At 45.1% G+C, this 24,244-nt stretch overlaps 1 protein-coding gene and 1 pseudogene across 5 annotated transcripts in view; one reads left to right on the top strand and one right to left on the bottom strand.

Annotated features, from left to right (window-relative positions):
* Gpr137b-ps (G protein-coupled receptor 137B, pseudogene) overlaps positions 1–14,649 on the top strand; it is a 36,331-nt pseudogene extending 21,682 nt beyond the window's left edge. The window contains exons 3-7 of the transcript NR_003568.1: positions 4,623–4,845; positions 7,207–7,356; positions 8,820–8,948; positions 10,865–10,989; positions 12,865–14,649. The product of NR_003568.1 is annotated as a G protein-coupled receptor 137B, pseudogene (transcript). The remainder of the gene's footprint in view (positions 1–4,622; positions 4,846–7,206; positions 7,357–8,819; positions 8,949–10,864; positions 10,990–12,864) is intronic.
* Positions 14,650–19,180: 4,531 nt separating this feature from the next.
* Positions 19,181–24,244, bottom strand: part of Ero1b (endoplasmic reticulum oxidoreductase 1 beta) — a 43,716-nt gene continuing 38,652 nt past the window's right edge. Inside the window, exons 16-17 of one of the 4 annotated variants that reach the window (XM_006516731.4) lie at positions 21,831–21,887; positions 19,181–19,476 (exon numbers count right to left, since the gene is read on the bottom strand). In XM_006516731.4, the coding sequence (XP_006516794.1) occupies positions 19,461–19,476; positions 21,831–21,887 (73 nt within the window). In that variant the 3' untranslated portion in view covers positions 19,181–19,460. The other 3 variants (XM_006516732.3, NM_026184.2, XM_006516730.4) reach the window with 3 other exon arrangements.

The raw sequence follows: 24,244 nt of genomic DNA, 5'->3' as shown, positions 1-24,244 counted from the left end.
ATGTTTGTTCTTTATACTTGGGGTCTGTTCCCAAGATGTGTCATTCTAATGTTACATTCCCAGCTTTCTAAAACAACTTGATTTTTTATAATTAATTCATTGTACTTGGGATTAAACCAGGGCTTTGCGTCTTCACAAGCATTTTGGATGAGGGATGCAGTTAGAAGTGAGTCCGTGTGGAAAGCTGCCATTGGTAACACACCAGCTTGTGTTCCCTTGTACTGTAACCCCCATTCATGTGCCAGCCAGGCTGACCCTGTAACCTTTGTGGTGTCTGGACGAGTGATGCTCAATCTGTAGACACACGGGCAGAAGTGAGAACTGCCTCCCCTTGCGCTCCCCCACCCCCCAGGACCTGCAGTGATGGATGCCATCCAGGTTCTATGTCTAACAAAGCATCTGAAAGCTTGCATTCTTACCTCTTCTTTCCTTTTCTGTTTTAGCGTGGTGGGGTGGGGACCTGAGCTAGCTAGTATACAGCACAGGCTGGCCTTAAACTCCTTAGGTAGCAGAGAATAACCTTGAACTCCTGGTCCTCCTGCTTCTACCTCCCCAGTGCTAGGTCATAAATGTGCATCACGCATATTGGGACGTCCACCCCAAATACTCATGTGGGGGCCAGAGGAGGCCGACAGGTGTCCTGCTCTATCCCTCTCTGCCGTTTTCAGGCTTCTCAGTGAACTTGAACTAGGTTTGCAACTGGCTAGCCCCAGGAATCCTCTTGTCTCTGCCCGCCACAGTGTTGGCATGACGTGCAGATGCAACCACACCTGGCCTTTCACTTCCTCACAATCGGGCAGTAAGCACTCTTACTTGCTGAGCCACTTCCTTAGCCCCACATTCTAACTTTAAAGACTGTTGGATCCTGCAGGTTCAGAGAACTGGCTTTGATACCCAGACATGTAGGAAAGGAAGGATACAGGTGGGAAGATCAGCCTGTGTAGACCAGAGTGGAGAACCGTGGATCTAGCGTGCATCTCACACCCTCTTCTCATGGGCCGAGGGCAGAAGGTGGATGGCAGGGAAGGGGGAAATGAAGGTTTGTTACTCTTGCTGTGGCAGCCAGATAGAAAGTGGAATGCAGGGCCCATCCACAGCTGGCAGCCGGTGCTAGGGTTCATGCTGCTGGATGATGTACCACGGTGTTCTCTGCGACTGGATAGTGTTTGAGATGCTTGTCGGTGCCCCATGGTACAAAGAGTACCCCTTGGTATTCTATGGTGCCCCGTGGTGCCCTTTGTTTTCCCAACACTTTATCCTTTTGGTACTTTCCCAGTGTGCTTTGCTGTTGTGATGAAAGAACAATAGCCATAGTTTTAATGATATGTAAGATCGTATCCTGAGGAGTCACCTGGAAAGATACCCAGCAGACTGTGCTGTAAAGCTCTCAGCTACTGCTCCGGGCCATGCCTGTCTGCTTTCTGCCATGATGATCAAGTATTAACCCTCTAAAACTGTAAGCAAACCCCCAACTAAATGCTTCCTTTTATAAGTTGCCTTAGTTTCAGTGTCTCCACATAGCAACAGAACAGTAACCAAGACTCTGGGTAAGACTCAGGAAAGTGGCAAAGCCTTCCCCTGGTTGGTATGCAAATGTGTGCCGAAACTGTTCACAGTACCTTCTTCCTGGAAGCCTGAGAGTGTGTCTCTACAGAGACATCCCTATTGAAATTCGTTAAGCCTCCCTCCTTATTCAGCTGTATATAATAACCCTACCTCCTTACTCAATATACAATAAACTTCTAATTACATGTATAAAGTGTGCTGGGTTTGTAGGCTACTGCCAAGTCTCCATCAGAGCACAAAGCCCTGGCAAAGCTTTTTTGTATCTGTGGTTTCTTCGTGTCAACCTTTAGGTCAGATCCTATAGCAGTACTGGGTCTTGGTAGGAGCTATAGTTTCCAGATGCCCTCGGCCATAGGCCACGGAACACAGCATCAGCTGCAAAGGTTTCTAGAAGGGAAGCAGTCCCTGGAGAAATGGCTTATTTCTAAGATGGGTTCCAAGTGGTGCATGTTGTAGAGCTGAACTGGTGAGTGCATCGCACACCAAAGGGCACAGTGGGGCCACAGAAGAGGCAAAGGAGAAAGTGCTGGGTTTACAGGGCTGGGATTGGGACCAAGACTCTACGGTGCCCCAGGAGCTCTACTTCTGGGTTCAGGTCCCACCGCCTCCCTAACATCCCTGCTTCCAGATCCCAGCCATCACTTTCACGGTTCCTGGAGCTCCCTGGGAAGGCACAGGTTGTAGTCTCTCCTGCCCCAGTGCTGCTGCCATCGTCCTCCTGAAGCCTGGATGTGGTCAGGTGATGAATCAGCCTATGTAGCTAATTCATGCCCTACCATCCTCTGTCCCAACTGCACTCAAGTGCCAGTGACCAACTCCAATCCACTGGGACCTTATCTCTCTGGACACACACTGGGGGGGGGGGGGGGAGGGAAAAAAAACTCCTAGTCATTAGAACTGGCTGGCTTAAGTGACTTCCCCTTTTATCAGATGATCCAGAGGTGCATGTGGCTCTGGATTCAGGGCTGTGCAAGTAGGCGCTCATAGTCCTTTCTGTCCACCGGGGAAGATGTCCCTTGTCCATGGCAAGCTGTCTCCAACAGGGAAATGCTGTGATAGAGTATTTTGAGAGACAGGGAATCAGGTTCAGGTTCTCACACAGGACTTTGGGCCCGAGTTCTTCCTTCTTAGGTGAGGTCTCGTGTATTCCATGCTGGCCTCCAACTCATTATGTCACTGAATTTGACCATGGACTCTGGTCCTCTCCTGCTTCCACATCTCAAGTGCTGGGATGGCAGGCAGAGACCACCATTCCCAGGTTACACACACAGTACTGAGAATCAAACCCAGCGCAAGCACTCTAGCAGCCAAGCTACATCCTCCACCCGCTCCTTCCATCTCAAAACATACACGACAGTGGCAGGACACACACACACACACACACACACACACACACACACACACACACACACACACACACACACACACACACACACACACACACAGGCCTGCTGTGGTGGTGGGCACAGCTAGGCCTCAGACTCTGAACCTTGTATAGGTGGAAGCATCAAGAGAGAGTGCTGCTGTGTAGGTATGGAAGGGTCAGCGTTGGCAAAGGTCTCTGTAGCAGCTGGCTGAGCGCAGCTGATTACAGGCTGTACTGGAAGCCAGAGAGCAAAAGGCTTCATGGGATCATGGGGTCTAACTGGGATTAAGAGTACAAGCACAGGCAACCTATGCCAGTCTAGTGTGTGTGTGTGTGTGTGGGGGGGGGGCTTATATACGCGTATATGAATCCACTTGTGCACTCAGAAGCCAGAGGAGACATTGACACTGTGCATCTAGCTCTATCCCTGTCCTCACTCCTTTGAGGTAGTCTCTCACCGAATCTGGTGACTAACAACCCCCATCAGTCACACTCCATCCCCACCACATGTGTATAGCCATGCCCTTTTTTTGTGGGTTCTGGGTGTTCAAACCAATACGCATCTGCCGAGCTGTCTATAAAGCCCTCACACCAGTCCATTTTTGAGGTACACAACTTCAGCCCTTTTTGCTTGTCTACCACATGGGTGTGCCGTGTATATAGTTATATATGTCATGTCCTAAGTTAAATACCTAACATAATGTGAGTTATGAAAATAGTGTTTTGAGGAATAATGTTGTCTTAGTGGTTCCATTGCTGTAAAGAGACGCAACTCTTCACAAGTGTGAAGTGGCCAAGGCAACTCTTACAAAGGAAAACATTTAACTGGGGCTGGCTTACAATTTCAGAGGCTTAGTCTATTATCATCACGGTGGGGAATATGGCAGGATACAGGCAGGCATGGTGCTGGAGAAAGAGCTGAGAATTCTACATCTTGATCCGAAGGCAGCAGGAGGATGCTGTGTGCTAAATTGGATATATCTTAAGCATAGCAGACCCCAAAGCCCACCAAGTGCTTTGGAGGCCACACTTCTTCCAACAAGGCCACACCTCTTAATAAGTGCCACTCCCTATGGGCCAAGCATTGAAACACAAGAATCTGTGGGAACCGTAACTTTTCAAACCACCACAGATGTCAAGAGAAGTCTGTAGGTGTTCAGCACAGATGCAATTCAGTTGCTTGGTTTCTTGGCTGGTTGAGTCTGGGATATGGATACAGTGAATATGGGGGACTGAGCAATCTGTCTTCAGCGACAACCTTGTAAGGCAGGCATCACAGTTTTAGTTTTCGAAGATGAGGCTCAACAAAGATTGTGTTGTGGCCCTTTTACCCATGCTGAGGGTGATGGGGTAGACATTTGTGCTCCCCTGGAGTTCTCTGAGCCCAAGCCTGTTCTCGTCCTCGTGTACAGGCAATTTGGAGAGGATGCTCAGGCAATGCAGCCAATAGGCACAGACCTAAAACAGTCCTTGCCACCTCTTAGAAATGAGACCCTGTGAAGGAAGGATCCTCAGGCAAGGGGGCCAGAAAGTAGCCATTTTGTAATTTGGAGCTGAGAATGTCTATTGCCAAGAGCCATGCTCCTGCCTCAGCAGTGAGCCCAACATCCCAGCTACTTTCTAGACTGACCCAGGATGTATAGCTAATATGAAGTGACAGGTCCTGAAGCATGTCTCTCATCTCCTCCAGGTTACCCCTCTACCTGGCCTCACTTTTCATCAGCCTCGTTTTCCTGTTGGTGAATCTGACCTGTGCTGTGCTGGTGAAGACGGGAGACTGGGACAGGAAGGTTATCGTCTCTGTGAGAGTGGCCATCAATGACACACTCTTTGTGCTGTGTGCTATCTCTCTCTCCATCTGCCTCTACAAAATCTCCAAGATGTCCCTGGCGAACATCTACTTGGAGTCAAAGGTAAAGGTGGGAATGTGATCAAGGTGTCTTAGTCTGAAAATGGCTTCCTGGCTGACACATAGGACAAACAGATCTTGCTCACTCTGGTTCACTGAACTTTGTATCCAAGTGGTTTAGCTAGCGTAGTGTAGGGCATGTAGAGTCTCTGGGAAAACTTAGTCTGGTTTACAACTACAACTGTTTAGCACTGTTAACTTGTCGTGTTAGATATCAAACCCATGTTTGTTAGGCAAGCATCCACCACAGAGTTACAGCCCCAGGCATTTTAAAAATGATTTGGAGACAAGGTCTTTGTAAGTTGCCTGGGCTGGCCTTGAACTCATTGTTACCTAGGCTGGACTTGCAATCCTCCTGCTTCAGCCACCTCCAGTATAGCTGAGATTATGGACTTAACACCTGCAGGTGTGACTTGGACATTTTTAGTGCCTGAGCTAATAATGCCAGTCTCCCATTTCAGTGGGGTAGGTAGTATTAAATCCCCATTTAGTGGACAAAAAAGTCAAGGCTGAGCACTTGTTCCAGGTCAGTGCTCACAAATACAGAGCTGAAGTGAATGTGGGCTGTCGGGGGTCAGGGGTCAGCACTAACAACAACTAACATTTGTTGTACCTCCATAACGACTCCCGTCAGGCAGTACCCTCACCAGCCTCTTCCTGGCTGCGGGAATGCTGCAAGATGGAGTCAGACTTAAAGGAGTTGGCAGCTCATGTCTTTTAACCACCACTGTGTCTCACAGCCTGAGCTCCATGCTGTCTTATCCTCAGGATTATGAGATGGGCAGATATACCCAAAATGTGGTACCAAAATGCTTCAGCCAGGTCCCTGACTCTCCTTTTCTGACAGGTTCCCAACCTGAGCCCTGGAAAGCTTAGGTGGGTAAGAATGGGGTAGGTAGATATGTAGAGAGTAGTGTTGGGCCCTGGATAGCCAGGGGGACTGACCCCCACCTCCATCCTTACCCTTATCATTTCTCTTGCCCGGCCTTGCCAGTTGTGAAGACATTAAGTGATTTTTCCAGTGTCTGTGCTTCCGAAGGCAGAGCCTGTGTAGGTTGTGATGAGTCTGCAGTAGCTTTTCTCCAGGACTCTTCTGGCCTTAGTATGCCTTCAGCCTGAGAATTGCAGGGCAGCTGGGCTCCCATCAAGTTGTGTCTTTAGAAGTGATCAGTAGTGCTAGGCAGTGGCGGTGCATGCCTTTAATCCTAGCACTTGGGAAGCAGAGGCAGGCGGATTTCTGAGTTCAAGGCCAGCCTGGTCTACAGAGTGAGTTCCAGGACAGCCAGGGCTACAGAGAGAAACCCTGTCTCGAAAAACAAACAAACAAACAGTGATCAGTAGATGAAAATTTCTGCTTCAAGCCCTCACAGGGCACCCGTGATTCAGCTGGACTCAGGAAAATCCTACACATTAGCTGGGCCAGTTCTTTCATGATGAATCTTGATGAATTTTACCCTTGATTTTTGCCATTAAGTTCATTACCTTCTCTCTTATACATGAGTTGTGCAAAAATTTTGAAAAAACTGCAGGTTTTTTTTAAGATTGATTGATTGATTGATTGATTGATTGATTATATGAAGGAACACTGTAGCTGTTTTCAGACACTCCAGAAGAGGGCATCACATCTCGTTACAGGTGGTTGTGAGCCGCCATGTGGTTGCCCCAGCAATACAATTTGAACTCAGGACCTCCAGAAGAACAGTCGGTGCTCTCAACCACTGAGCCATCTCACCAGCCCCAAAGTGCAGTTTTTTTAAAGGAAGGATTATATCATAGATTGTCAGGTGTACTTAGCTGACCTCTGTGACAAAATGAAGGATACTCTGATTAATGACCCCTGGTGCAGGATACGAGTCAGCCCTGCCTTTCTTTGCTCCTGTTAACTAGATGAGGGTCCTAAAACTGACTGCAGAAACTGACAAACTAAAGAGGGATAAGTCACTGATAACTCAAGTGACCCCACCCCAGGGGCCAAGCAGGCCTTCTGTGTTCCCAGTCTAAAAGGTTCTTCTACACCCTGAATAAGGCTATATGCTTCCTGACTGGGACTGGCCTGGTATGCTAATCAGCCTGGATCTTGTTCCTGAGCAGTGGGACTTAAGAGTTTTGATATTCTGGTTCTTAAAGATCGTTGTGGGCTGGGGTGATACCTCAGTCAATCAAGTGCAGACATAAGAACCTGGGTCCAAGTCCCCCAGAAACTATATTAAGAGCTGAGTGCAACAGTATGTGCTAGGCAGGAGGCAGAGGATCAGCAAGCTCCAGGTACAGACAGACAGACAGACATACACAAGGAGGGAGGCAGCTAGTGTGCCTGCAGTGGGTACATCAGCAATGGTCCATTCCTGTTGGCTTTGTCTTCCAGGGCTCATCAGTGTGTCAGGTAACTGCCATTGGTGTCACCGTCATCTTGCTCTACGCCTCTCGGGCCTGCTACAACCTGTTCATCTTGTCATTTTCTCAGATCAAGAACGTCCATTCCTTTGATTATGACTGGTACAATGTATCCGACCAGGTAGGTGGGACATGACAAGGCGCTGCAGATCAGTGGAATGTAGTGAGTTGCTACGACACTGGGGACAAAATTGGTGGGGACTAGATACATGGGGACTGGGCGAGGTGCTGCCTGCACAGGGACCAGAGCAGTGGAGTGTGGTCAGATGCTGCCTCAGTGGGGACCAGGTTAGTAGCATGCAGCGAGTGCCTGCTGTCATGCAGTGTTAGGTGCACAAAAGCAGGCAGGCATTTTTCCTTGCCTGTGGGAGTTGACTGCCCAGTGAGGTGTAAACACAGATAATTCCTCAAACGGGTCTCTACTGGATTGTTCTGCAAACACTCCCTAGTGTCACCTAGAAAAACAGCAAATTCCCAAAAGTGTGTAAGTTTAGCTATAAAATCCCACCAGTGGTCACAATGGGAGCTAATTTGTTAAGACAATAAGATTAAAAAAATATAAAAATAAAATGACCACAGTGAGCTAAGTCCCAAATGGCTACATGCACGTTAGCCCTGGAAAAGATGAAACTATGACTGTTTCCTAGCAACACTGGCCAAGCCTGTCGCACAGGTGCAGCAGGGAGAAAGCAAGGAAAGGACGCTCAGGTAATGTGTACCATTCGGGGAAAACCAGACATGGGATTTCTAGACCTTACCTAAGCAGTGGCTGTGCATAGAGCTGTTCTTCGTGCACGGGGGTTTCAAGAGCAGCCAGTGGCACTGGTATGGATGCGTTCAAACCATCACTGCTACCCACTTGACCTTTCTCTTTCAAAACTGGAGTTCCATCAAACAGCAACTTTAACAAATTACTTCCAATTTTCTTTCAATCAAGAGCTTAAAAACTCTCTGCTTGGGGTGTGATGCTTTTGAGATGCTCATTTTTTCAGTGACTTCAAGTGCCTGTGCCTTCTCAGTGAAAAGGAGAGCACACAGGGTTGAGCTGTGGTGATGATCTAGAAGTAGGAGACCTGAGAATCATCACTCTGGGGACCAGTGTCTGGTCTGGGCTTTCAGCATGATGTGTTAGAAAAGGCCTGAGGACCAGGCTGTGGCTCAGTGCTCTCTTCCTGGTAATGGGCTGAGAGGCTGCCATAACTGGTTCCCCTCTATCCTGGGACATTCCCTCCATAGCCATCCCCTTAGGCTCTGCCTTGCTCAGAGGACTTTTCCTGCCTGTGGTCAGCCCTCATGGGTTGGAGAATAGAGTGTGTCTAATGTCAGGATGACTCTGGACAGACAAGCCGTTCTCCTTTAAGAGTCAGGGCTGGGATATGGGCTCTGGGTTCATTCCTGAACCACAAAAGTAAATGAATAGCCAGTCATAATCCATCTTCCTAAATGGGTTCCAGCGTCCTCCAAGGCCTGACCTATCTCTGTGACCAAGTTTCAAAGTGCGAGCCTTAGGGGAAGCATTTCAGTTTTCTGCTCTCTGTCCTCCAACACATGAAGTCTCGTGACTCTCTTCTTGCTCTGGCACAGGCAGATCTGAAGAGCCAGCTGGGTGATGCCGGCTACGTAGTGTTTGGCGTGGTGCTTTTCGTGTGGGAGCTCCTACCCACCACCTTGGTGGTTTATTTCTTTCGAGTCAGAAATCCCACGAAGGATCTTGTAAGTACTCCTTCCTTGTCTGTTTGCTGGTGTCCCGAATCCTCCTGAAACTGGTGAGGAGGATGTGCGCCCCTCCCCTTTCCAGTGGCGCTCCTTGCATTTCTGTGGGGTGGGTCATCCAGGACTCTTAAAAGGAGAATCTTCTTTTCCCTTAATTTTCTCAAAGAAATGTGTTTGGGGATTTTATCTGTATTTTACAAAAGAAAGAAAGTTAAGTACATCTCATAGCCCGGGGACAGTATTCACTGTCCTCCAAACACATACACTGCTGCTCTTCTAGCAGAAAATGGTGGCCTGGAGATAGGGCATTTGGTAGCGTGTTTGCCTAATATGAATGAAGCCTTGAGTTTGATCCTTAGTCACACATAAAACCAGGCATGTAATCCTAGCACTGGGGAAATAGAAGCAAGTGGATCAGAGAGGTTCAGTGGTCCTTGTCTACATAATGAGTTCAAGGCCAGCTTGAGCGACATGATACCTTGTCTGAAAGTACCAGTAAAAAAAGGAAAACAGAGCTGGAGAGATGGCTGGAGAGTGGTTAAGAGTACTGACTGCTCTTCCAAAGGTCCTGAGTTCAGTTCTCAGCAACCACATGGTGGCTCACAACCATCTGTAATGAGATCTGATGCCCTCCTGTGGTGTATCTGAAGACAGCTACAGTGTACTCATATAAATAAATCTTAAAAAAAAAAAAAAGGAAAACAGACTCACTCTATCCTCGGACTTGATGACCAGTCCAGGGAGTGGGAGAGTAGTGCAGTGGCATCTTGGTGACCATGCTAAAGCCACCCACACTTTCTGCTTAACCAGCACTACAGAAGAGAAAACCAAGTCAAGTTTAGAATCCCCTGGAAGCATTGCTGCACCACACAAGCTAGGCTACAGCTTTGCCTTCCTGATGCATATGCACTCAGGAGGGTGGGGAGTGAAGTTCTGGACAGTTTGAGTAGGAGGAGGGCACAGAAGGATGCCCATGGACATGGCACACCCATGGTCCACACCCAGGTAACAGCTTGCTGCTCTTTTCCCCACTCATCTCTGGTGGTCACTACTGAGCCAGGCACAGGAAACAGAGCAGGGTGAGATGGCAGATGAAGCCCAACCTGGCTATCTCTGCCTTCTCTGCTGGGATGGACTCCAAAAATGTACGCTTGCATTTTTTGAGAATTCAGTTTGGGGCAAAAAGGATGAAAGGATCGAGAGAGGATCCTGGGGTAAGATAGTCCCCTGAGAGCCTGTGTCATTATACAGCTGTGTCTCTATGTGGACCGGCTGCTTTAGTCTGGGGAACTTCTTGAGACAATTCCACTCTAGGGCATGGCTGACCTTGAGCTAAAACCTCTTACCTTGGCCTCCCAGGTGCTGGGGTTATAGTCGCAAATGACCATGCCTGGCTATTTGGACAGATCAGTGAGGATTAAGTATATTCACCACTGGAAGTTAAGAGCTATGGATTTATTAGCATTATTAACTGTATGTACATAATGGATTTCACTGTGGTGTTTATACCGGCATGTTTTTGTTTATCCATTCTCTTTCCTACTGATCTCTTGTCTCACCAATTAGTCCTCTTCCTATTTTCAGGTCTTTTTAAAAAAATCTATAGGTCCTCAAGGAGCGAGCAGCTCTTCCCTCCCCCATGCTATATTTTGGGGACTGTAACTCAGTTGGTAGAGTGCTGCTGAGCATACAGGAAAACTTAGATTCAGTACCCAGCACTTGAAACGTAGAGGAAAATAAAAAAAATTCAATGACATCTTTAGCTTGAGACTAGCCTGGGATACGAGAGACCCTGAACACCACACCACCCCCACCCCAAAGCATGCACAGACACATTAAGCACCCCAGCTAGTGATAGCACTCTTTCCTCATGCAGTTGTCTGCATGGATGCTAAAAGGATGATGTCTTCTTCTAGACCAATCCTGGGATGGTCCCCAGCCATGGATTCAGTCCCAGATCTTACTTCTTTGACAACCCCCGAAGATATGACAGTGATGATGACCTTGCCTGGAACATTGCCCCTCAGGGACTTCAGGGAAGGTAAGAGCCAACTCCTGTTGGAGAGTGCTGGGCCGCTGGAACAGACGCCAGTGGAAGACTCCTACTGCACAGAGCAGTTCTGCAGGGCCAGGTTCACCATGGGAAGTAGCCAGTGTAAAGGATTCTTAAAGACCTCCCCACCCCCGGGGCGTTTTTCCTACTCTGTAGTCCATGGAATGCTTAAGAGCTGTGCTGGTTTTAAAAGAAATCCACCTTTACTTATAGGACCTCTCCGAGCCTACCCAGAGAGAGCCAGGGCATGTGCTGCTCCACTCACTCACTGGAACGTGATCTGGGACATCCAGGCAGACCTCTTGGATCCTCTTCTAAAGCCAGAGAATATATGAACAATTATCACTAGAGTGAATATATTATAAGAACCAAAAATTGAAATTTGTCATTCTTAACCAATTATTTCCTAAGATACTGACAAGTGTCATCTCGTTCATTGTTTGCTACAGTCCCGTGAGGTCAGTATAATTAAGCTCTCATGGTTCCAGGTCTGTGGGAGTCCCTTTTCTGGGTAAGCAGCATGGCTGGCCCCGGGGCCTACATACCTCAATGCCAGAGCACATGGGAACTGCCTCCTTTGAAAATTCACTTGCAGACTGGACTGTGTCCTTTTTGGGGTGGGCACTTACACATGGTAGCATTCACAATGGTGTGTGTATGCTCAAGACAGTAAACAAGCTGTGCCTGGTGCCTTCAGCCAGATCCAGAGTCTAGGAAAGGGAGGACGGGAAGCACCTTGCGGCCCTCAGCCCCTCCTCTCCCTGTGCACCTGGATCTACCCAAGGCCCAGAAAGTCGTGCTTGCCTTTTGCTCTGAGTAACAGTGAAAGTCCTTGGAAATGGGGGAAGTGCTCTGAAAGGACCTTGGTTTAGAAATAAAGAGCTGAGATAGAACACATTGCTGTCTCAGAGAGGAGGGAGGAGAGACCCCCCCCATCAGATAACAAGACAAGGTAGCCAGTAGGGGAAGGCACAGATGTCAAGTCAGACTCTGGAAGCAAGCCAACATAAAGATCTCTCAGGGTCAAGAGCTATCCTCCTAAAGTCTGAGCTCCACCTCTTCCTAAAGCTTCTCTCTTATCTAATCTAGCTGCCCCACACTTTCACCCTGTAACCCCGCTGGAATGCTGGAGCATCCCTAGCCACTACTTGCCAGAAGTTACTGAGAGGGCAGTACTCGCCCTGTACCGAGAGCAAGAAAAGACCCTTTTCTATGATAGAGGAAACTGAAAGGTGTTTTTCAGTTCTAATGATATCTCAGGTATCGCTCTTGAGGACTTTTATAGGTGTTTACTTAACCCTGACAACAGCCCAAATAGAAAATTGCTAATGTCTTCCTGTTCCACAGACAAGGAACTTGAGACATAGACATTATCTATCCAAAACGCACGATAATATCCCACACCTTAGGGGTCACTTTTTTAAAATTTAATTTAATTTTTAAAATTTTTTTTTATTTCTTTGGTTTTGTTCGAGACAGGGTTTCTCTGTATAGCCCTGGCTGTCCTGGAACTCACTTTGTAGACCAGGCTGGCCTAGAACTCAGAAATCCGGCTGCTTCTGCCTCCTGAGTGCTGGGATTGAAGGCGTGCGCCACCAACGCCCGGCTTTTTTTTTTTTTTTTTTTTCCCTAAATCTGTGTTCTCCACAGTGGCTAGTTTTAGGTTCTGTAGTTGCAAACTTCTAAGCTCTGCGGGGTTCAGTAGACTTGAATTCAGGCTGGCAGCAATGTGCATAGCAGTTTGGTAGAAAATGGGCAAGATACTAGGCCTGAAGACTCAGGTGTGTTGCTAAAATCCACATATGGCATATATGCAATACCCTGTGTCAAGCCACTGAACTGGTTTTGTTTGTTTGTTTAAAGTTTTGCTCCAGACTACTGTGATTGGGGACAACAAAATAACAGCTTCCTGGCACAAGCAGGAACTTTGCATCAAGACTCCACTTTGGATCCAGACAAAGCAAGCCAAGGGTAGCAGCAGCTGACACAGCCCTATGGAAGAGTTCTCTGTTGACAGCCTTCAGCCAGACAGACCGGATGACAGCTGAGTTGCTAAGGCAGTTTTCCTTAGGAAACAGAACTCTAGTTTTTGCTATAGCTTTCTCATGGCTCCACAGGGCTAAGCAATAATTTAGAGCAATAAACCCTTTAGTACTAGCAGAGAATCTGGCTATTTCAGTGGGTATAATTTAAACTTATAAAAGAGATTCTGTACTTTTATAAAGATGTATTTTATATAACTTAAATACTAATGCTAAAGTATACTAGGTTTTTCCTTGATTGTTAATTTGTTAATTGCAACGTATGTTGTAGTTTGCACAGACTTTCACGCAGAATTCACTTTAAAACGTATAGAATGCGTGGTCTAATAGTTTAAAGCTTTGGGAAAACTTTCCACAAATCTTACCTCTGAAGGTTCCTCTTGTGAGTGCCACGTGGTGGGCTCCTTTCACCGCCACTCAAGCATTCCAAGTTAAGGGGAAGCAGAGTACCACGGTCTGTACGTAACAGGCTCAGCAGCAGCAATTTCTCGTAAACTCTGTCCTAAGCCTGGTCCTTCTTCATCTGAAAGCACTACTACAAGCACTCCAGTAACAAGTGGATACTGTTAAGATGTAGTTGCTGACACTATTAAACCTCCTCTGCTGTGTGTGTAGCCATTTTGTAGAGTTTTCTTCAGCCCGGTGTAACTGAATACTCACTACCTCAGTAGGATGGAAGGACTGCGCCTTCTTTGACTCAGCCAGTGCTCTCTATAGTCAGGCTACAAGCCAAGAGGTCCCCACAGAGTATTAACAATAAACACTTCTGGCCTTCAAGCTCTAAAGGATTGCAGACTCCTGACAGCTTTTCTGTAAGACATGCCTGTCATTTGTATGAGGCTGACACGGTGCTCACTCGCTGCCTGTTATTTTTAGATAGTGTTCTATTAAAAGCTACGTGTATGAGAAAGTGGGCTCTGCCTCTGTGGCAGCACCATCCCTCTCTCAGCCAGAGAGCGTTCCAGACAGTGGTCCTCATGTGCCATCTCCGTGCTGTCCTGGGAAAACTCTGGAACCAATGTGGCCCTCCTGGAGGCCGGATGCTCTGGCTTCTTCTGGTCCTATAGGTCACAGAGCCACGCCCACTTTCTCCCATTTTGTTATATTTAAGATTGGGAGCCCAGTTTCCAGTGGGTTGTGATAGGGTCTTCATTGTACAGAGCACGACGTGGAGGAACTTACGCAACCCCTCCCCACACCCTGCCTTTGGGGTGGAGTAAACATCTGGGTTGCAAGCCATTTAAAATTGCTTCTTTGCCAGGGTGAATTCTGGCAAAGCCTACACAAATCGCCTGTACGATAGCACTGTATAAAAGTTTATCTGTCACCATACCTGCAATGATTTGGCTGTTGCAGCCAGTGCCCACAGCTCCTGTGTCCTTGTCTCTAGCAGGGCGGTACCTGCCAGCAGCCAAGGGCAAGGCTTGCTGGAAAGCACAGCCTCATTAAGGCCGTTCTGTTTGCACCCATTTTGTAGCACATGCACACTTTACAGTTGGTGAATGCTAGGCGTCTGTTTTCTTACAGTAACAAGCAAGCTATCATCCATTTTTACAACAAAGTTGTCAGCATTCATGTCAGCAATAAAAAGACTACAGCTCTTAAATGTTGTCAACTGGTGCTGGAATATACACGTGCAGTGGCTGTGTACCACATGTAGGGAAGGTCGTCTGAACTGGCTTTGCGTCTTCTCCCTTACTTCCTCTGCTAACAAAACTGTTCCTAATGTGTTAGACATAGGAAAAGAAAAGTTCATGTTCACATCATGAAACTTACAACCTGGTGATATTAAAGCACATGGGGCCAAACATGGTATTATGGTTATAATCCCAGCGCTAGCTCAAGTCTGAAGTTAGCCGGGGCTATAGCATTACTCTAAGATAAGTAAGTTCATGGGAATAAGGCATTGCCACTGAAAATGTCACTCTGGTACCAGCAGTGAGGTCTGCTGTAACAAGGTCAGGACACACCTTTTTAGCTGCTGAGCCATTTGCCTGAGCAGTTAGGAATTCTGGCCAACCTGTGTTCATATCCATCATTGATTGACACATATTCCTTAGATAATGTCTGGAGTGTTGTAGAGTTGTGAACTAGAGGTTATTACAGTATATGCCCCAGTCACATTTTATTGTGGAACCAACACTAGACCCCTATGAAGAGCAAAAGAAGTATTAGTCACTGGGCACTTCAGAAGCAATGTGAGAATCTCATTTGGAGGTATATACTGTCTGTTAGAATGTTATGCACACATATGCATGTGTGCCTACCTTCACAGGGGAGATCATATATCCAGGCCTGCTAAGCACTGGGTATGCCTTGCCACTGCACTACACACATTCTAGCCTTTGCTGTTTGTTCTACTACAAGGTTACAAATAATTTATCAAAATTTACAAGTTTAGCCAATTATTGTAGAAAAAGAATCCTGTTTTCACTCTTATCAGACAGCAATTTAAACAACAGACTGATGCAGAAACACATCAGTATGCGGTTTACTTTATCCACAGCTTCTGGTGGATCCAGATGGGAGAGCTGTTAGGAAAAGGAGCAGGCTCAAATCAGAGTTCTCATCAAAGACTAAATAAATAGGACAATTGAAGTGAGAAAACTTTTAAAATGGAACTGTGAAGACAGACAATGGAATTTAGTCTACTGGGTGCCTCTGTTAGACTGGGAAGTTGTCATGAGTTTGGATCTGAGACCACACTAAGAGAATCGCACATAAACTTCCTCTCCGCTCCTGGCAGGACACATGAAAAACCCTCTCCCAATGGAACAAAATACCTGATCCCTGCTGTGGCCATCCCTATGTCCCAAACGATTACACTTCTTATGCCTTTGCTTCATTCTTGCCCTGGGTAGGTTCTGTGTTCAATATGGACTCATTGAATCCAAATGCCTATAGGATCCACACCTACCTCCCCAAACCTTCATCTGCCTCCATGTTTGGATGCAGATAGCTTACTAGTGTCTTCTTTTCCCCTAAGCCTTATCTGGTTCACCCCTCAAATTCTGATTTTCTATAACCTGAGTGGAGCATATGTTCTGAACTTTAGCCTCCTCAGAACTGGAGTTCAGAGACTCACTTTCTTCAGCTCATATGAGCCTCAAAATTCTTCCCTCTCAACTCTTGTTTACATAACTGTTACCCATGACTCTGACACCCACTAGTCACTCGCCGATCATGGTCTTCCTTCAAGACCCTAACTGAAGCATAAGAGTGCATGCATTCAGATAAACAGGGTCTTCTCAGGCCTGCTGTGCGAGTCTCTAACAGATACCTAACTCTTTGGACAAATAAATGGAGGGGACTCTTTTTTTCTTTTTTTTTTTTTGTGGTTTTTCGAGACAGGGTTTCTCTGTGTAGCTCTGGCTGTCCTGGAACTCACTTGGTAGACCAGGCTGGCCTCAAACTCAGAAATCTGCCTGCCTCTGTCTGCCTCCCAAGTGCTGGGATTAAAGGCGTGCACCACCATGCCCGCCAGCTCGTCTTACAAGATGACCTCTGACTCCATGGTGGTGTGCTGGACCTCTATGAATGTTCCCATTTAGCAAGAACTCAGAACTACCCAAGGTAGCTGAAAAGAAAATCTAAGATGATCTTTACGTTCTAACAGTTAAGTTCAAGAGGTTAAAAGTACCTTTAATCTAAGATTGTAGTTGTAGGTAGAATGCTTGCCCATGTGTCCAGTTCCCCGCACTGCATAAAGTGGGCTTGGCAGTTTATACCTGTGGTCCCAGCACTTGGAAGTTGGGAGACAAAGAGAAGAATCAGAAGTTCAAGGCCATCCTTGGCTATATAGGGACTTTGAGGATAGTCTGAGACACTAACGACCCTGTAAGTAAAGAAAGGGAGGGGAGGAGGGACCCACAACAGAAAACAGTTCTGCATTGCTAGGAGGAGTTTTTTCAAAGCTCACGTGGAATCATGAAAATCTATAGTATCTAGGAAAACTAAAATGGGGCAGGGGAAGGAGAGCGTGTAGTCAGTTTGAACACAATAATAAATTCCAAATCACCAATAACGTGTTGGTGACACATTAAGGAAAGAAAGCGTTTCCCCTTGGTGTCATTTAACCAAGAGTAAGCTCAGATTTTATTTTCTATTTCATGTTCCCTGTGTCTTCTGTCTTCATCCTCTGTGTGTTACACGAGTCTAAATCTGTGCCTGCCTGAAGACTGTCTTGTAAATCTATCCCCACTGTGTGTTCATCTGTCACAAAGGGCTTTGTTCTCTATTGAGCAGCCCAGAAAGCATAACATGGAGAAGGAATGAGGGATAACAGAAATCTTTAACAGCGTTTTACAAGGGATTATTAAATCGGACTCCAATTAACCCCAACCGACCCAGAAAACAGTATCTCAAACACTATTGTTTATCGAGCAATATTTAAATGTTGTGTTCAACATTCGTGGTGGATATTCGCTTTAGGAGATTGCTTTCAACTTCTGTGTGTGCTGTTTTCAGCAAATGACACCCATTCATTACTGTTGGTCAGAGACACGGAGAGTACAGGACTTGAGATTACAGCTAGGCACAGGGAAACCCAAGGGTAAGTAAGGGTGACTGTTAACACCGGTTTCTTAAAAGCTGAGCACACAGTAGGATAGCATCTTACGTCACAAGTGACCTCAGGGTCTACTAACCTTGCCTGTAAGGTCCATCAAAAGTTCCACTCCAGTCTCTTGGAGAGGACCAAGGGCTAATATTCAATATTATTGAATTAAAACAATGTCTACTGGTACATATAGGAAAATGGACTGATGAAATGGAAACATAACCTAGATAAGGAGCTAGGTCCATAGAGGTGTCAGAGATCTTCCTGTCTACATGATTCCTCAAAGGAGTCATGGAACAAATGGCTAGAGTTCCCGGACCAAACAGGTTACACCTATGTAAAGTTAGGTTGGTTTCTTTAACCTGTATTTTGTACTAGGATCCAAAGGATCAAACAACTGGTATAGGAAATGAGACCATACCACAGCATGGTAAAACCATTAAAACAAAGCCACGTAACAAATTGGAAGACTGAAGCCCATCACGCTTGAAGAACACCTCTAAAAGGTGGGGTCTAGTGCACAAAGAACACCAAGCAAATTAAGGGTTAGTTGTTAATTTTATACATTTAGTTTTTAAAATGAACATTTTAAATTTCCATCCTATCAGAATGTCCAAATCTAGCATTTGAACACTGTCTCTGGTGGTGAGGCCATGGATGAGCAAGCACACATGTACATGAGCTGAGCTAGTCCCTCCCTGTGGAGGGCAGAGTCCAAGTCAGTACCTCTCAAGCCTACAAGTGTGTGTGGTCTTTCACCTTTGAACACTTAGAAATGTACATATACAAATGTGACATGATATGTGGACAAGGTCTAGAAACAACTCAAATGCTCAAGAATGGTACCACTCAACTAAATACTGGCATAGCCATAGTAAGGATACCAAGCAACCAATAAAGTGAAAAGGCTATCTCTCTGGTGGTACATGGCTACTGCAATAATTAGGTGATAAAAAGCAGATGGTGTGTATGTGGTATTACTCCAAGTAAAATAAGAGCAAATAGAGAAATAAGGCTTTATATGTATATATGTTGGCATTTTTTTAAAAAAGGAGTGTGTGGATGGAAATACAAAAAGCCAGGGACAGAGGACATGTGTGTGCACTATGGGAAACTGGGAAGACATTGTGGTATTAGTGTATATTGTGTTTTTTAACCATGTGAATGTACCACCTATTTGGAAAGTTAAATAAAACAAGCATTTTTTAAGCCTATGACTCAATACAAATCATAGAATACTGTTCCTACCTTTTGATTGAATGGTATTAAGTCCACATTATCAGTACAGGCTCTGGTGGTTCGCTCAGGCTCTACACGCCTTGAGCTTAGAATAGAATAGCAAGCTCTGGCTGAGTCTCAGACCCCATTTGTTTTCATGCTTTAGGAAACACCTGTCCTTACCACCTAGTGTGCCGCTCCATGCAAAGTCCTCAGCACACACGGCCAACGGCTGCCATTATGACTGCAAGGAGAGTCCCCTCCAGACTATGCAGAAGTCTATTTTCCTCCAATCCATAAATTATAAACACAGTCTCATAAGAAGCCCTTGATAAGGAGGAGGGGGAAAAACAAAGAAACAAAAGATTGCAGAAACATGTATTTTAATTCATGGTTCAGACTCCAGTGGTTACAACAGCAAATTATTTGGAATTCTGCTCAGAAAACTCAAAGCTGCACCTGTAGATGTCATTTTAAATAAAGGACACGTGGATTTATGTACTTGGTTTGGACCAAGGAGTTTCCGTGACAGCGTGTATCTGGTCTGAGCCTTTTGGTGACTACTAAGGGCTCCTGCAGGAACTTCAGGCTGCAAACTGCTGAGAAGCAGTGCTGAGGAAGACCAGCACAGTTGTCCCTCCTTACACATGGTGGCACCTAGGCAGGGTCGAAGAGACACAGCACAGCATTTCATACACAAAATACAGGGGCTAACATCTGAGTTGGCAAGTTTCAAAATTGATTATCTTGTTGTTCGGCTGATCCTCCACATAATCCAAAACAAGAGGAGTACTGAGCATGGGCCATTTTAGTATAACATGGATGCCACTAAAGGAATATACAGGCCACCAATGAAAACACTTCCTCTTCACATTGTTATGGCACCAGGTACAATCTTTTCAGTCAGGCTTGCTGTCAAGTGCTAGATTTTTACAGCAGGTGATGAGACACAGACAAACAGCAAGTGTTTTGTCACAAGCAATCTCACAATGTAAGCAGTGCTTGAATTTCCCCCAAGCACCGGTGACAGAACCGGCAGATAGCCTCCTACAGATTCATCATCAGGGTCACCAAACAGTCCCACAGTCCACAGTCCTCAGATGTCATGGTGATGTCGCTGTGCACACACCAACACACCCTAACGTATTTAAAAATTAATCCAGTGAGTACCAACTTCAGAATACTTCCCTTACTGAAGGAATTCATTCTAACAACCATTTCTTTCAACTTCCTAGAACACACTGTACTACTGTGTGTCCTAAGCTTGGAACAAATCATAGTTAAGAAAAATTCAGCAAGTGGAAATGAAGATTTTTCCCCCCTTAAGCAAATAGTTTAAATAATAGCATCTAACTGCAGTGGTGATAAGTGACATTTCCAAACAATCTCCACATTTAAAATAAAAATAGACAAAGTGCAAAATTTCCACCTTTCCTTACATTCTAAATGGGCACTACAGAACCCGCTGGTGTACAAGGCAAGGTCACTGGCATTCACTTGGTGGGCTTTTTATCTTAGAGTGGCCCGTTCCCATCACATGGCAATACTTGCAACTCTTTAAAAAATAAAAAGCAAAGAAAAAAGAAAACTTCAAGCCAGCTTAAAAAGAGTAATCAACCGACAAAATTCACTACTATCAACAAAACATTAAGTTTATAAAGATTAGGAATGAGGAGCAGAAATAATCATAGAGGCCTCAGGTCTCATCACACCTCTGTAGTGGAAGACTAGGCATTCAGAGGGGAATGAGCCAACTTAATAATCTGGCCTACACCATGAAGTTACAAGGAACACAGTAAAGACTTTGGCAGATAGGATGTGGATTTAAGAGCACTTACTGTTTACTCCAGAAAGACAGAATCTAAGGAGAAGCGAGATTTTTGGACTCGCATAGATAAAAACCTTTCAAGTAATCCCATTATACACTGCCACCTTTAAAAGAACCAAGATTTAAAATATTTAAAGATTTTTTAAATCCCGGGTTTAGAAAATGGCAGTTTAGGGCCATTTTAGTCCTCCACTGTCTTGAGTCACCAAGGATGGCTGATCCGGGATGAACTGAAGATGGAGGGACAGGGAGGAAGTGACAGCCGTGCTGAAGCAGCTCACCAGACAGTCGCACAAAAGAGGTAGAGGATTGCATAGATTGTGTTCAAAATCAAATATTGAAAATGCTTACTTTAAAACAGCAAAATGTGTGTGTAATCCAATTAGCATTATAAACCCATAGGATCCCATTCAAATTTTGTGAAGAAAAAAATCCATTAAATAAATAGGGCTTTTCATAAAACAACTGAAAATGTCTATAATTAGAAGAGGAACAAAGAGAAAAGCCAGAAGGGGAGCTGTAGGCTTTAGGTAAAGGACACTCTACTCTTGAGCCAGGCTGGGGTACACGGGCCAAGTGAGCACGGGAGGGCACTGACCCACCTTCACCAAGGCAGGTCCCTTTAGGCCAAAACCACAGCAGCAACAGCAACTAAACATGGTAACAGGGTTGAAGCCCTGGGAAGCCATCCAGAACCTCTCGCTAGTCACTGAAAGGCCTATTCACTATAGTTACAGCCCTGCATTACAGAGGATGGCACACAGTGTTAGGCAAGTCTAAAACACTAACTACACCAGCTATAGATTTCTGTCACTGGGACCAGCTCTAGGCAACACTGGTTCCCTGGTTCTTTTTTTCTACAACAGATTGAATAGTCTTCTCAGGATAGACAGTCATTTAAAGTTTGACAACTAGAAATGCAGAGTAATACAATACAAACAAAATGTGAAACAAACATGGCATTAGTATAACTTACAATTTTAAAGGATATACTTCATTTATAAATATCTCTAATTGGTATTCTATTAAAGATCATAAATATTCAAGTGGACATTTGAATTTTCTCTTAAAGAGTTCAGAATTCTTGAAGTCTTAGACATGTAGTCTCTTTGCCCAGTGTCCAAGGCTAAAAGGCTTCATACAGTCTGCTATGTCTATGAAGACATAGAAAAGTCTTCATTACCTCCTGTGCTGCAACAACGCTTTAAAGTTCTGTAATTCTCTTATGCTTGTAGAAAGTCTATAGGAGGAAAACAAGTGCATATTAGAACATACAGAGGGCATGCTGTACACAGACTTGAAATAGCCAATACAGCTTCCTTGAGCTATATAACCTGGAAGCAAAGAATCTAAAAGAACCAAAACACTGAATGCTGACAATTCCATTTAAAAGAGAAATGCTGTGATTCCTACTAAAGCTGACAGGTCATGGAGCTGTGGGCCTTTGGGCATGCTTAAAAGGGCAACAGAAACCACTCTGTCTTCACACTGAGACCATCCATGAGAGGCAGGTGTGTGGTACATACACACCTTTGACTACAGCACTAAGGCAGAAGCAGACCGATCTCTTGAGTTTGGGGCCAGCCTGGTCAACAAAGTAAGTTACAGGACTTGCCAGGGTTACACAATGAAACGTTGTCTTGAAAAATGAAACAACCACAAAAAGCCTATAGATGAACTATGGACACAGTGCCACTGTCTACACTGTCCCTCCCACTCCCAGTACCCGTCTATACTTATGGCATTGTACAAGTAATTACTGGCTCAATGAATAAATAAAGAGCTCAAACACAGACATCAAACCCTGGGGTTGGAAGAATGGGAACCTACAAGTTCCTCTCCCTTATGAACTCAGGGTTAACCTAACGAACCTGCTATTTCTTCTACAGCCTAGCCACAGTGTCCACCTGTCAAGTATACACGCGCAACAAACTCAAAGAACACAACAGAAGTTAGCTACAGCTGAGCTTTTAATTTTTTAAAAAGATAGATAGATAGATAGATTGATTGATTGATTTATATGTAAGTACACTGTAGCTGTCTTCAGACACTCCAGAAGAGGGAGTCAGATCTTGTTATGGATGGTTTTGAGCCATCATGTGGTTCTGGGATTTGAACTCAGGACCTTTGGAAGAGCAGTCAGTGCTCTTACCCGCTGAGCCATCTTACCAGCCCAGCTTTTACATTTTTAGGTAAAATTAGGATCAAATCTTTTTCCAGGATCCCCCAGGTCTCAATGGGTTCTGGGTGTGGAGCCAAGGTTTGCCGAGCTGAACCGCTGGCAAGGAGCAGGCCAGGATCCCAGGACTCTAGGACTTGCTTCCTGTCCAGCGCCCCTTGGAGGGAGAATGGGCTCTAGACACAGGCTGAGGCTAAAAGGGAGCATTTATGAAAGCCAATGGCGTTTTAATGAAATATTCAATTAAAATTTTCCTTTCTCAATTTAATTTTGTTTGTGCTTAAACTAAGTTATTTAACATCTTTTTCATTTCAAATAATCTACGTTTCACCTCGCCTCGTCCTTATTATTTTTTTTCAGACCTCAAAAAATGCATAAACTGATATTTCCTGAAATATAAAAACGTAATCAGGATGCTATCTGCCTTGTGGTTTGTATGTCAATTAGCACAGACATCTTTAAGTACAGACAAGAGCTGGACTAGCAGTCAGTTCACCTAGGGCTTGGGGTAGGCAGGCTCAGTGAGCTGGTCAGGCTCCACTAGAACAAAACCCTGCCTGGACAAAACTGAGCACATGGAGGAACTCGGTGAAGGCTTTGGCATTACGCTGGGGCATAGCTAAGTCATCTTTGCGTGATTGGTCTCCTTTGAACTTAAAAATCACACTCATAAAACATACATATTAATCTCTGTCATTTGGTCCTGGTTTTTTTTTTTTTAAAGATTTATTTACTATTATATCTAAGTACACTGTAGCTGTCTTCAGATGCACCAGAAGAGGGCGTCAGATCTCATTAAGGATGGTTATGAGCCACCATGTGGTTGCTGGGATTTGAACTCAGGACCTTTGGAAGAGCAGTCAGTGCTCTTAACCACTGAGCCATCTCTCCAGCCCTGGTCCTGTTTTAAAAATAAATTTTCCCCTGTGATTTGACTTATTTTGTTCTACTGTTACAACACAGAATATTATTTTCTATGATTCTTTTCCTTCTGCTTTATATCCCAACACTGCATATATTTCTGTAGATAAATTCAAATTACTTAAAAAAACATTTCTGATAATTATACACACACACACGGAGGCTATTTTCCTCATGAAATTGAGAAAGAAAATTGAAAAGCACTATAGCTGCAAACTCTCAGTTCTTCCTGGGACTGATGGAGAGAACTTGCCTATCAGCCTGGAGGCCACACTGAAGAATGAATTTAAGGTGTTTATTTGAAACAAGGTCCTTACTACATGGGCCATGATAGCTAGCCTTGAACTCATGGTCTGTCTGCCTCAACTTCTCAGTGCTGCGGTTATGAGTGTGTGCCACCACAGCCAGCATTTATCTGTCAGCAAACCAAACCAAGGCATACCTTTGGGGGAAAGATAACCTTTGCCGTATGTTGAAACCTGGAGGGAATCAGGTCT

The sequence above is a fragment of the Mus musculus genome, chromosome 13, assembly GCF_000001635.26.
Source record: "Mus musculus strain C57BL/6J chromosome 13, GRCm38.p6 C57BL/6J".
NCBI classification, from domain to species: domain Eukaryota; kingdom Metazoa; phylum Chordata; class Mammalia; order Rodentia; family Muridae; genus Mus; species Mus musculus.
The sequence above is the reverse complement of the archived record's forward strand: the minus strand, read 5'-3'. Positions and strand labels throughout refer to the sequence as shown.